Source organism: Salmo trutta, chromosome 15, assembly GCF_901001165.1.
Source record: "Salmo trutta chromosome 15, fSalTru1.1, whole genome shotgun sequence".
Lineage (NCBI taxonomy): Eukaryota > Metazoa > Chordata > Actinopteri > Salmoniformes > Salmonidae > Salmo > Salmo trutta.
In genome coordinates this window covers 52,289,471-52,303,399 of record NC_042971.1, presented here as the reverse complement: position 1 = coordinate 52,303,399, position 13,929 = coordinate 52,289,471, and the positions used below count along the sequence as shown (strand labels likewise).

General features: G+C 44.0%; 1 protein-coding gene and 1 long non-coding RNA gene across 3 annotated transcripts in view; both read left to right on the top strand.

The window, feature by feature from the left end:
* The window catches only part of LOC115149310 (aryl hydrocarbon receptor), a 95,189-nt gene extending 92,464 nt beyond the window's left edge, over positions 1–2,725 (top strand). The window contains exons 9-11 of the mRNA XM_029692063.1: positions 127–268; positions 395–2,411; positions 2,540–2,725. Of these exons, the coding sequence (XP_029547923.1) occupies positions 127–268; positions 395–2,411; positions 2,540–2,599 (2,219 nt within the window). The 3' untranslated portion in view covers positions 2,600–2,725. The remainder of the gene's footprint in view (positions 1–126; positions 269–394; positions 2,412–2,539) is intronic.
* A 2,711-nt stretch (positions 2,726–5,436) lies between these two features.
* On the top strand, positions 5,437–8,125 carry LOC115149309 (uncharacterized). 2 transcript variants are annotated; one of them, XR_003866836.1, is made up of 2 exons: positions 5,437–7,227; positions 7,283–8,125. It is a non-coding gene; the product is annotated as an uncharacterized LOC115149309 (long non-coding RNA). The 2 variants fall into 2 exon arrangements; XR_003866835.1 differs by having other exon boundaries at positions 5,437–7,252.
* Positions 8,126–13,929: the final 5,804 nt, after the last annotated feature.

The window sequence follows — 13,929 nt, the reverse complement described above, 5'->3', positions numbered from 1 at the left end:
ACACACACACACATCTGAGCCTTATCTTATTAAAGCTTCTATCTTTTATTTCGCAAGCGAACATTCACTATGATGCAGACTCTGACTCCCTCTCTCTCTCTCTCTCTCTCCTCTATCTCTCTGTAGTGATAAAGACAGGAGAGACTGGTTTCACCATCTTCAGGCTGCTGGCTAAGGCAGGTGTGTGGGTGTGGGTTCAGGCCAACGCCAGGGTCGTCTTCAAGGCAGGGAGACCCGACTTCATCATTGCTCGACAGAAAGCCCTAACGTGAGTCCACTGTTGATATTAAGATTTACTCTCCCTAACAGTTATAGTTGTATCATTCCATGGTATTTATATACGCTTACATACGGTATGTTTTAGTGACCTTTGACCTTTGTCACCCATCTACAGAAACGAAGAGGGCGAGGAGCACCTGCGTCAGCGGAGAATGCAGCTTCCCTTCAACTTTGCCACTGGGGAGGCTCTGCTGTATGAGTCCTGTCCCTCTCTGGATACTGCCGTTATGCCTCCAGGACCACTCATCCCCCCTGGCCTCACTCCCCCAGGCTCCAGCCCTGAGGACAAGCCCCTGGACCCTGCGTCTCTCCTGGGGTCCCTACTCAGTCAGGACCGCTCTGTTTATACTCAGCCCCAGGACGCTAACCCTAACCTGGACCTCCAGGGCTTTTCCCCCAACCTAGGCACAGCCTTCCCCCAGGACCAGGACCCAGGCCTGGAGAGAGCCTTCCTGGACAGCCACGCTCTGCTGAGTGTCCCTGGGGAGCTCCAGGGGCCCCAGAGGCCCAGCAGGGGAGACCCCACAGCGCAGGCCATGATGGACTCTCTGGGGGAGATCCTGGGGGAGATGGGGGCGGGGGGCTTGGAGGGGCTGGAGGTGGAGGAGACAGAGCTGAGGGAGTGGGAGAGCACTCTCCTCAGGATCAACATGGAACAGCAGGATGTGACGGGTGAGCTGTATGATATCTTAGCCAATGATGTGTTCTCCTACGTAGAGGAGGCTCTGATGAGAGAGCGTGATGGTGGATGTGTGATAGGCAGCTTGGGACAGGGCACTGAGCCAATCAACAGACTTTCTGCTCACATCACTGCCAATCAAAACATACTACGTGGGTTCCCTCACTCCCAGAGTTCCATATTGCCAGGCAACCAGGGGTTCAATGGCGAGAACGGCTCCCACAGTGAGAACCAATGGCAGTTGGCTGGTCCACACATGACCTCTAACCTCAACAGCTTTGGAGAGCAGAGGTTGCTAGAAAATGGAGTTGTTGGTGGTGTGGAGCAAGGGCTGGGGTGTAGTCCTGGGACTGTGAGAGAGCCACGGAGGTCTGTAAACACAAACACACTACCCAGAGCTGCTGAGACCGTTGCAGGGCAATGGACTCAAGGAAGCGGTGCGGATCTCCATGGCAACCAAATGGTCCCACATACATCTCATACTATCAACCAACTAGAGTCCTGGATACCCTCCATCCAAAATATAAATCATAATAACCACACCTCTCTCCCTGTCCCTCTCCCAAACTTTAACAACAATATCCCTGAGGCCTTTGACCAAACCATGCAGCCCAGCCTGGAGTTATACCACTCTGAGACTGGAGATGCAAACAGGCAGTTCTCAGGGCAGCCCTATCCAGGTCTGTCATATCAGGACCCAAGGCAGTCTTGGCAACAGCCACGGCAACATACACAATGGCAACCACGGCAGATACCACAGGGTTTTCCTGCAAAGCCGGTAAACGGACATCGTCACACACACCCCAAACACAGCACACACATACCGTCCAATAACGCATCCAGAACTCAAACACTCACACACACCACACACACACCCTCAGGCAGCTGTATGTTTGACAAGACGGCTCCACGTGTCTCCAATCCCTCCAGCCAGCTTACAACTGCCCCAAGCAGATCACACGGTCTCATACCTGCCCCCACTCACAACAATGGACCCAGACCCTCTCCCACTCTTTCCAATGACTGTAGAACCAGCTCCTCAACCCAGGCCCCCAAAGTCTTTATGACTTACCCTCAAGCATCCATAATCCCAAGATCTACCAACTCTTATCCCCAAGACTCCATTCCTGACCTAACCTACCCCCCAGCTTCCATCCCCATCCCCGCCCTATCCAGAGGAGCTCAGACGGATAAGGACACAGGAGCTATCCCTGCCTGGTCTGGGGCTCCGTACCTGGGCATGAAGCAGCTCCCAGGCCCCTTTCTCAGCCCCAAGCAGGTTCCCCAGAGCACCAGGGGAAATGGCAGCTGTAGTGATCCCAGTGAAGGAAGCTTGATGCTGGGTCAGAGGGGGTTGGAAGAAAGCCTCCTTCCTGGAGGTCTGATGCCAGGATTTCCTCCTGAGAACGGGTCTGTAGAGTCATCTTTATTCTACTGGAATGGACAAACACAGGTGAGACCGTGCCAAACGTCATCTCACTACTGTTTTAACAAGCTTCTGATACAAGCTTTAGATACTGGAATGTGACCTAAAATGACCCTCCAATGTGATCTGTCTTTAACTCATCTGTCCTTCCATAGGTCCCTACCGGTCCTGATGGTGATGCGGATCCTTTTCTCTTCACTGGCAACATCTCCTAGATTCTCTAGGACTAAGAGGAACATACAAGTAACCATCTCCACAATGGAACCACCAACATCTTTTGGACTCTAGGACCTACCTTGGAACCACCAACATCTTCTGGAAGAATACAACTGTACAAAAAACGGCACCTCTGTCGAAGACTGTTCCTTGGAGCTGGATAATATTCTATATTACATTTAATTTCCTTGTCCGGTTGAAGGGTGCTGCTTTCCAGCCATGGACAGCCACCGGTTTAATGTTCAGACTAGGGCTGTTACGGTGACCGTATTACTGCCACACCGGCAGTCACTAGTCATGACCGCAGTCAATTTCCATGTGACCGTTTAGTCACGCTAACTAGGCTTCTCCCAGCTCTGATGCTGCTGATGGTCATAACTGCTTGGCACTCAGCACTCTATTGTCCCTCTAATCACTCTGGCATCAATGCAAATGTAATTGAAAATCAAATCAAACACTTCATGAGAGACCATGAGCTATGGAATTTCGTAAGAAAACAGAGTGATGGTCTCTATTAAAAAGAGGAGGATCCCATCAGCTTTCTATTTTTCAACTTTCCTAATAATAAGCACATTGCTTCGCTTTACAACAGGAGTATAGCTTACCTGGCTGGCATGAAAATGAACCACGTAAAAGCGTCTTCCATTCGCTATTTAAGTGCATAGATGACATGTATTCTTCTCCCCTGCTCCTGTTTCGAGACAGGTGCATGATCATGGTCCATTCTAAATCCAAACTCATTTCACACATATATTATTTAGTATATGTAAAGACAATATTAAATGAAGAATAGTCTGAATATTAGCCTTTCACTTGTGAATGATGCCCAGCATGTGTTGTAAGGCAAGAAACAGCGCATTCCTTTTTTGTTGTTGACTTTTTCAAATCATAGTCACACACCTCATGTAGCCTAGCAACTAAAGTGGCCAAATAACTTCTTAAAATTAAGAACATTAATCCGCTTTACAACTGGTGTAGAGCATACATGGAATACATAGGCGGCACTGGCATACATAGGCGGCACATGAGTTTCAAGTTTGAGGAAGATCATTTTCCCCATAAAATGCATTTTTATAATAAAGCATTACATACGTAATCGCATTTGAGGTCACTTTTTAGAATGGTGTTTTCCTGTTAATTGATTGCATTTTGGAACATTCATGCTTATAGCGTATTGCTGTGTGTCCATTGCTGTGCTTATAATGTGAAGAAATAGCCTAATAGTTTATCAACATTTTAAGCTAAACTTTCTGATCTGTTGCATCAGCCTCATTGCTTTTAAAATGTTTTATTCATTTAATTTTCAATCTAGCGCATCCCACAACTGTCCCAGACTATGTTTTGAATATTTCTTTCTCACATAGAATAGGTAGAATAGAATAGGTCAACTTCTGTACTATGGGGGATAGTAGATTGACATAGGCTAGTGGTTTTGCTGTTGGTTAGGACGACTCATCTTGTTGGCTGATGAAAAGTCAATGTGGACAGTTCTTCTAACATGTTCAATATGGGCCTGGGAATTTGATGAGAAGGAAGCACTTGCGTCCTCAATATGTCTATCTTCACTTGTAGCCTACTTCAGAGCTGAGATGCCTGTGAGAAGGACCCGATCACCATGACGGGCATTGGCTAATAAGAATTGATATATCTGAGAGAGCCATGTGATTGAGAGATGCTTCGGAGAGCGGCGATTGGCAGCCGGGAGAAGGGAATTATAATTATTATATTCAGCCCAAGGGCAAAAGGCATGAATATTGTTAGGGGGCATTACGGCCACACAAAAGAGGGTGCTGCCGGGAAATTCTAGGCCTGGTGAGAATATTATCAAGTGCTTATCAAATTATGAATGAAGGGGCCTCCCGAGTGGCGTAGTGGTCTAAGACACTGCATTGCAGTGCTAGCTGTGCCACTAGAGATTCCGGGTTCGAGTCCAGGCTCTGTCGCAGCCGGCCGCGACCGGGAGACCCATGGGGCGGCACACAATTGGCCCAGCGTCATCCGGGTTAGGGGAGGGTTTGGCCGGCAGGGATGTCCTCGTCCCATTGCACACTGTGGCGGGCCGGGCGCAGTGCACGCTGACCAGGTGTACAGTGTTTCCTCCAACACATTGGTGCGGCTGGCTTCCGGGTTAAGCGTGCATTGTGTCAAGAAGCAGCGGGGCTTGGCTTGGTTGGGTTGTGTTTCGGAGGACGCACGGCTCTCGACCTTCGCCTCTCCCGAGTCCATACGGGAGTTGCAGTGATGAGACAAGACTGTAACTGCCAATTGGATACCATGAAATTAGGAAGAAAATTTAAAAAACAATGTTTCATACAACTTTTTTCAAATCATCATTAGTCTAATCATGTAGCCTTAGAATGTATAAAAATCTAAACATATAGCCCAGCGTTTGTATCACAACTAAAGTTACATAACTCTAAATGAAGCAAATAGGAGGACCAGTTTCTTTGTTAACCGCTCAACACAGAATAGCCACGTGCGCACTCCCTCAGAAATCGTTTGGGGAAAATATCCTTTCCATTTTATTCAGTTATGTTCAATTGTATTCTTCATACTATAAAATAATGCCACGGAATTCTAAGTAAATCTTATCTGCTAAATGAACTTGTGTAGCCCACAGCTATTTGGCATAGCCACATCAGGGCCTAACATAAGGACAACGAGTATGCTATTCTGTTCTTCTGAAATAGACTACATTTTCTTGATGTTTCTATAGACCTGTCTAAAATAAATAATGGATTTATTGTGAAGCTGTAGGCTATATTACATTGATTTATTATACTTTTTAAAATGTAGTTCCAAAATTCTGCGTAAGTGGCTTGTAGGCTGTGTGTGAAAGCCAGGAGATGCTAAGTATGTTTATGTTAATTAACGGTCAATCACCGTGAGACCGCCAGTTATTTGCTTGACAGTCACCGGCTGAGGAAATGTCATGACGGCCACAGCCCTAGTTCAGACTGTGTGTTAGTGGCATAGTGACTACAGCTGAGGGTCCATTCAGATGGACAGAGGATGTGTCTACATATATGACATTTCATCATCGATACAAAGGACATCACTCTCCCCACCACATGACAAAGTGAATTTATCAACAAAACATCTGTTTGAGCAGGTCATTTTCTCTCCCACACGAGCCTGGCCATTCTGTCCGCTCAACTTGAGTTTCTTGTCCACTTCTCATCATGTTTTTTTTTTTTTGTCTGTTTCCATTCCAAGAAACAAGATGGCTGAACCTCTAGCTTTAAAGACAGACAGGAGGTCATGTTTTTTGGAAGTTGCAAAGGCTTTTAAAACATTTTTTAAACCCAAATACTGCAGTATGAGTGAGTGTCCATGTTGATACGAAGCATCAAAAGGAGTGCATTGTGTTCATGCTTCATCATGTTTGTTTGTTTTTAACTTGTTTGGTGTCATATTGTTTTGGTCTTCAAAGACATCCTATTGTGTTGATATTATTGTTTCTGTTCAAGCTTTAGCTGACTAGCCTGTAGCCCTACCAGGAAACAGCCTGCCTGCTGCTTGTGCCTGAGCCATAGACTGTTTGTCCCAATATGTTAGAGATCACATATAGCACTTATATAGTCAACCGTTGGCTTTATTACATTATGGTTGCTTTACATGTGTAACCATTTAAAATGACCCAACAAATCATGCTTAACGTGTCATTGACTTATATGATAAGTATGTATAACATTAAATGTGTAACATACTATATATGAATACTGGAGGTTATGAATGGTTGGACAGGTTTCTAGCTGTTCACTAAGTAAACAATTTGTACATTTGGTGATAATTTTGAGATTTTTATAAAAGTAGCACGAAGCTGTTTTGAAGACACCAGCCCAGATCCGCACTGTATTTTGATATATGTTATATTGGAACCCTGGTGAGCAGAGGAGGGGTAGTTTGATATGTTATATTGGAACCCTGGTGAGCAGAGGAGGGGTAGTTTGATATGTTATATTGGAACCCTGGTGAGCAGAGGAGGGGTAGTTTGATATGTTATATTGGAACCCTGGTGAGCAGAGGAGGTGTAGAAAATAACCATTGTGTAGCTCTTTTTGTCACATATTGTTTGCATTTGGTCAGTTTTGACAAATTATTGACTATATACTTCTAAATAATATCTGAAACACTTTAGAATATGTTGCTTTGTGTGTCTCACTCATCCAGCCCTTAAAAGAGCCTAATAGGATACTAAAGTAATGACGTGTCAATATGACTGGCTTTGTGCATTGAAAAGATAGACTAGAAAATGTTCCACATTGATATAATTTCGCCCTCTATCCTAGTGTTGCCAAACAAATGGGAAATGCAGTAACCATTGTCTTCAGGGCTGAGAATGAGATTGAATAATTTATCTTGGATGTGATTAATTTAGATTATTTGTCATTGATTTTTCATTCACTGTTGTTTTTTGTTTGTTATGGTCAACCAGAGAGTAGCTGGTGCTGGCTGGCTTGAAGTTGCCTCTTTAGTACAGATATAGGATCAGCCTCCACTCCCCCAAATTCCAACATTAACCATAAGTAGGGATGTCAAAGCAGATCCTAGATCAGCGACAAGAGGTAACCTAGTTCTACTCCAACTGGCTCGGTCCAGAGAAGTGAAGTGTTGTTCGGAACAGGTCAGAGAAGTGTTGTTTAGGACAGGTTAGAGAAGTGAAGTGTTGTTCAGGACAGGTCAGAGAAGTGTTGTTTAGGACAGTTTAGAGAAGTGAAGTGTTGTTCGGGACAGGTCAGAGAAGTGTGGTTTATGACAGGTTAGGGAAGTGAAGTGTTGTTTGGGACAGGTCAGAGAAGTGTTGTTTAGGACAGGTTAGATAAGTGAAGTGTTGTTCAGGACAGGTCAGAGAAGTGTTGTTTAGGACAGGTTAGAGAAGTGTTGTTTAGGACAGGTTAGAGAAGTGAAGTGTTGTTCAAGACTGGTCAGAGAAGTGTTGTTTAGGACAGGTTGGAGAAGTGAAGTGTTGTTCGGGACAGGTCAGAGAAGTGTTGTTTAGGACAGGTTAGAGAAGTGAAGTGTTGTTCAGGACAGGTCAGAGAAGTGTTGTTTAGGACAGGTTAGAGAAGTGAAGTGTTGTTCAGGACAGGTCAGAGAAACAGGTAAATAATGTTCATACACATACGTTTGCAAACGTTCTGTTATGTGAAATGACTTGCATCTCAGCTGTATGTAATCAAATTGCTTTCCTTTTGTTTTGTGTGTTGCCTTAACTGTTGTCTTAATCCTATAATATTAACTAGGGCAAATGTGTACTCAGACTATATAAAAAATGCTTAAGATAGTGATCACCATATTATACTTTAAGACTGACCAACTTTCAATTAACATCGACTAACTTTAACGCTGACCATATACCAAATGGTAAAAGATAGTAGCGATCACCATTGCCATATTATTCTGCCACTTGATGATTATCCAAGCTTCTGTGTTAAACAATACAACTTTGTCTGCCTTATGTACCAAATGTTACTTTTGGTGACAAGTGTAATTCATTTGGAGATAAAATATATACACTACTATTTTGGCTTTAAGTATTTTATCTACAACAGACAGGTAACATTGACCAACACTGACCAACTTTCAGCGACTTTAACGCTGTGTAATGGGGCAGTGAGTCGGGTGCAGGTGAAACGTTTTAACAAAACCAAGAACACGACACTAACATAAAGCAGAACGCCGATACACAACAACAATACCAACTGGTGAGTGAACATGGTGAAACGTGACATAAAGGGGAGGAAATGATGAAGGTAATGGAGTCCAGGTGTGAATCATAATGACTCACAGGTGTGCGTAATGATGAACGCCAGAGGGGAGGAGCAGGAGTAGACGTGACATGCTGACCGACTTTTTTTAGGGGCTGGGATTAAACATTTAAATGTAGAGGTAGTTCAGGACTGGTCAGAGAAATGAAGTGTTGTTATAGGACAAAACACATCACGACATGAGAGACAACAACACTACATAAAGAGAGACCTAAGACAACAACATAGCATGGCAGCAACACATGACAACACAGCATGGTAGCAACACAACATGGTAGCAACACAACATGGCAGCAGCACAACATGGTAGCAGCACAAAACAGGGTACAAACATTATTGAGCACAGACAACAGCACAAAGGGCAAGAAGGTAGAGACAACAATACATCACACTGACCACTTTAAAACGGACCAACTTTCAACGACTAACACTGACCAACTTTCAACGACTTCAACAGTGACCACTTTAAAACGGACCAACTTTCAGTGACTTTAACACTGACCAACTTTCAACGACTTCAACAGTGACCACTTTAACACTGACCAACTTTCAGTGACTTTAACACTGACCAACTTTCAACGACTTCAACAGTGACCACTTTAACACTGACCAATTTTCAGTGACTTTCACACCCAGCGACTTTAACACTGAGCAACTTTTAGCGATTTTAACACTGACCAATTTTTAACACTGACAAACTTTCAACTACTTTAACACTGACCAACTTTCAACTACTTTAACACTGACCAACTTTCAGCGACTTTAAAACCCACCAACTTTAACAATGACCAACTTTAACACTGACTAACTTTCAACGACTTTAACACTGACCACTTTGACGCTGACCAATTTTCAACTTTCAACTACAGTGTGTGGTAGGGCTTTCAAACTATTACAGACTACAAAGGGAAGCACAACTTCTATGCTGGCTTCGAGGCAAGTAACAATGAAACATGCATGAGAGCATCAGCTGTTCCGGACGACTGTGTGAGCAAGCACTCCATAGCCGATGTGAGTAAGACCTTTAGACAGGTCAACATTCACAAGGCCACAGGGCCAGACGGATTACCAGGACGTGTACTCTGAGCATGCGCTGACCAACTGGCAAGTGTCTTCACTGACATTTTCATCCTTTCCCTGTCTGAGTCTGTAATACCATCATGTTTCAAGCAGACCACCATAATCTCTGTGCCCAAGAACACGAAGGTAACCTGCCTAAATGACTACCGACCCGTAGCATTCACGTCTGTAGACATGAAGTGCTTTGAAAGGCTGGTCATGGCCCACATCAACACCATTATCCCAGAAACCCTAGACCCACTCCAATTTGCATACCGCCCCAACAGATCCACAGATGATGCAATCTCTATTGCACTCCACACTGCCCTTCCACACTTGGACAAAAGAAACACCTATGTGAGAATGCTATTCATTGACTACAGCTCAGAGTTCAACACCATAGTGCCCTCAAACCTCATCATTAAGCTAAGGACCCTGGGACTAAACGCCTCCCTCTGCAACTGGATCCTGGACTTCCTGACGGGCCGCCCCCAGGTGGTAAGGGTAGGTAACAACACATCCGCCACACTGATCCTCAACAGGGGGACCCCTCAGGGGTGCGTGCTCAGTCCCCTCCTGTACTCCAAGGTTCACTCATGACTGCATGGCCAGGCACGACTCCAACACTATCATTAAGTTTGCAGATGACACAACAGTGGTAGGCCTGATCACCGACAACGATGAGACAGCCTATAGGGATCAGGTCAGAGACCTGGCCGTGAGGTGCCAGGACAACAACCTCTCCCTAAACGTGATCAAGACAAAGGAGTTGACTGTGGACTACAGGAAAAGGAGGACTAAACAGGCCCCCATTAACATCGACGTCACTGTAGTGGAGCAGGTTGAGAGTTTCAAGTTCCTTGGTGTCCACATCACCAAAAAACTATCATGGTCCAAGCACACCAAGACAGTCGTGAAGAGGGCACGACAAAACCTATTCCCACTCAGGAGACTTAAAAGGTTTGGCATGGGTCCTCAGATCCTCAAAAAGTTAAACAGCTGCACCATCGAGAGCATCCTGACTGGTTGCATCACTGCCTGGTATGGCAACTGCTTGGCCTTCGACCGCAAAGCATTACAGAGGGTAGTGCGTACGGCCCAGTACATCACTGGGACCAAGCTTCCTGCCATCCAGGACCCCTATACCAGGCAGTGTCAGAGGAAGGCCCTAAAAATGGTCAAAGACTCCAGCCACCTAGTCATAGACTGTTCTCTCTGCTACCGCACGACAAGCGGTACCGGAGCGCCAAGTATAGGTCCAAAAGGCTTCTAAACAGCTTCTACCCCCAAGCCATAAGACTCCTGAACAGCTAATCAAATGGCTACCCAGACTATTTGCATTGTCCCCCCATTCCCTCTTTTACGCTGCTGCTATTCTCTGTTTATTATCTATGCATAGTCACTTTAACTCTACACGTACATATTACCTCAATTACCTCGACTAACCGGTGCCCCCGCACATTGACTCTGTACCCCCTGTATATAGCCTCGCTATTGTTATCTACTGCTGCTCTCTAATTATTTGTTACTTTTCTTTCTTATTTTTTACTTATATATTTTTTACTTAACACGTATTTTCTTAAAATTGCATTGTTGGTTAAGGGCTTGTAAGTAAGTATTTCACTGTAAGTGAAAGTGACAAATAACATGTGATTTGATTTGATTTAACCCTGACCAACTTTCAGCCACTTTAACACTGACCAACTTTAACACTGACCAACTTTAACACTGATCAACTTCGACACTGACCAACTTTGAGCGACTTTAACACTGACCAACTTTAACACTGACCAACTTTAACACTGACCAACTTTAACACTGACCACTTTAAGACTGACCACTTTAACACTGACCAACTTTAACACTGACCAACTTTAACACTGACCAACTTTAACACTGACCACTTTAACACTGACCACTTTAACACTGACCAACTTTAACACTGACCACTTTAACACTGACCACTTTAACACTGACCACTTTAACACTGACTGGCTTGCATCCAGACTCTGCTGATACTGGTTAGTTAGCATGTTTCCACTGTTTGTTTTCTTTTCTCTTCCTTCTCCCTCATCACTCTTTCTCAGGAGACTCTGTTCCCACAACACCCTTATGTAACTGCCTGCATTACTCTCTCTCTCTCTCTCTCTCTCTCTCTCTCTCTCTCTCTCTCTCTCTCTCTCTCTCTCTCTCTCTCTCTCTCTCTCTCTCTCTCTCTCTCTCTCTCTCCCCTTACCCATCCACTATCAGTGTCTGTCCTCAGAGCACGCTCCTGGCCTCGTCTCTGATTTGCTCTGACAGAGTAAACATGGCTGCCATCAGAGCCCTTGTAAGTGGAGGAAGGAGGAGGGGGAGATATGGAAATCACTAGATGGCCACGCTAGAAACGACAACATCAGCTATTTCACAAGACCTGTTGAGATAGTACATGTACTATCTGCTCTGAATCTACATCTGGGGTTATGTCTAAGATTAGGATATAGGTTCATGGTTAGAGTAAGAGGTTAGACGAAACTAGACCAAACATAGTAAATGTAAATCCGACACTCTTTAGTATGATATGTTGCGTTTGGTATGGTTACATAAGACAGAAGTTTACTTAATGCAAAAACAAAAGTAGGGTGGATGGATGGACGTATAACGCTGACGTTTAGCAACCAAAGGTTGCGTGTTTGTATCTCATCACGGACAACTTTTGCATTTTAGCTAATTAGAAACTTTGCAACTACTTAATACTTTTTAAATACTTTACAATTACTTAGCATGTTAGCTAACCCTTCCCCTAAACCAGCGGGCGGTCCCCAAACTAGGGGTCGGGAGAATTTCCAAAATCCGGATGAAAATAAATATATAAATATACACAGTACCAGTCAAACGTATGGACACCCCCCTACTCATTCAAGGGTTTTTCTTTATTTTTACTATTTTCTACATTGCAGAATAATAGTGAAGACATCAAAACTATGAAATAACACATGGAATCATGTAGTAACCAAAAGTGTTAAACAAATACAAATATATTTTACATTTTAGATTCTTCAAAGTAGCAACCATTTGCCTGGATGACAGCTTTGCACACTCTTGGCATTCTCTCAATCTGCTTCTTTTTCCAACAGTCTTGAAGAAGTTCCCACATATGCTGAGCACTTGTTTTCTGTTTTTCCTTCACTCTGCGGTCCAAGTCATCCCAAACCATCTCAATTGGGTTGAGGTTGGGTGATTGTAGAGCACAGGTTATCTGATGCAGCACTCCATCACTCTCCTTGGTTAAATAGCCCTTACACAGCCTGGAGGTGTTTTGGGTCATTGTCCTGTTGAAAAACAAATGATAGTCCCGCTAAGCACAAACCAGATGGGATGGCGTATCTCTGCAGAATGCTGTGATAGCCATGCTGGTTAAGTGTGCCTTGAATTCTAAATTAATCCCTGACAGTGTCACCAGCAAAGCACCCCCACACCATCACACCTTCTCCTCCATGCTTCAGGTGGGAACCACACATGCAGAAATCATCCGTTCACCTACTCTGCGTCTCACAAAGACAACAGTTGGTACCAAAAATCGCAACTTTGGACTGATCAGACCAAAGGACAGATTTCCACTGGTCTAATGCCCATTGGTTGTGTTTCTTGGCCCAAGCAAGTCTCTTCTTATTATTGGTGTCCTTTAGTACTGGTTTCTTTACAGCACTTCGACCATGAAGGCCTGATTCACACAGTCTCCTCTGAACAGTTGATGTTAAGATGTGGCTAGTACCAGAACTCTGTGAAGCGTTTATTTGGGCTGCAATCTGAGGTGCAGTTAACTCTAATGAACTTATCCTCTGCAGCAAAGGTAACTCTGGGTCTTCCTTTCCTGTGTTGGTCCTCATGAGAGCCAGTTTCATCATAGCGCTTCATGGTTTTTGCAACTGCACTTGAAGAAACTTTCAAAGTTCTTGAAATGTTCTGGATTGACTGAACTTCATGTCTTAAAGTCATGATGGACTGTCATTTCTCTTTGTTTTTTTGAGCTGTTCTTGCCATAATATGGACTTGGTCTTTTACCAAATAGAGTTATCTTCTGTATACCACCCCTACCTTGTCACAACACAACTGATTGGCTAAAAGGCATTAAAACGTCTTAGCTAGCGGGACAATTTCCGGTGAAACTGGAGGGCGCCCAATTCAAATAAATAATCATAAATATTATGGATTTTAAACATTTATGTACATATAAGTGTCATATCGGCTGAAAGCTTACATTTTTGTTAATCTAACTGCACTGTCCGATTTACAGTAGCTATTACAGCAAAAACATGCCATGCAATTGTTTGAGGACGGCGCCCCACATCAAAATATTTTTCCACCGGCACAGGTTTCATACATTCACAAATAACGATTAAATATTCACTTACTTTTTAAAAATCTTCCTCTGATTTGTCATCCAAAGGGTCCCAGCTATTACATGTAGTGTCGTTTTGTTAGATAAAATCCTTCTTTATATCCCAAATGTCAGTTTA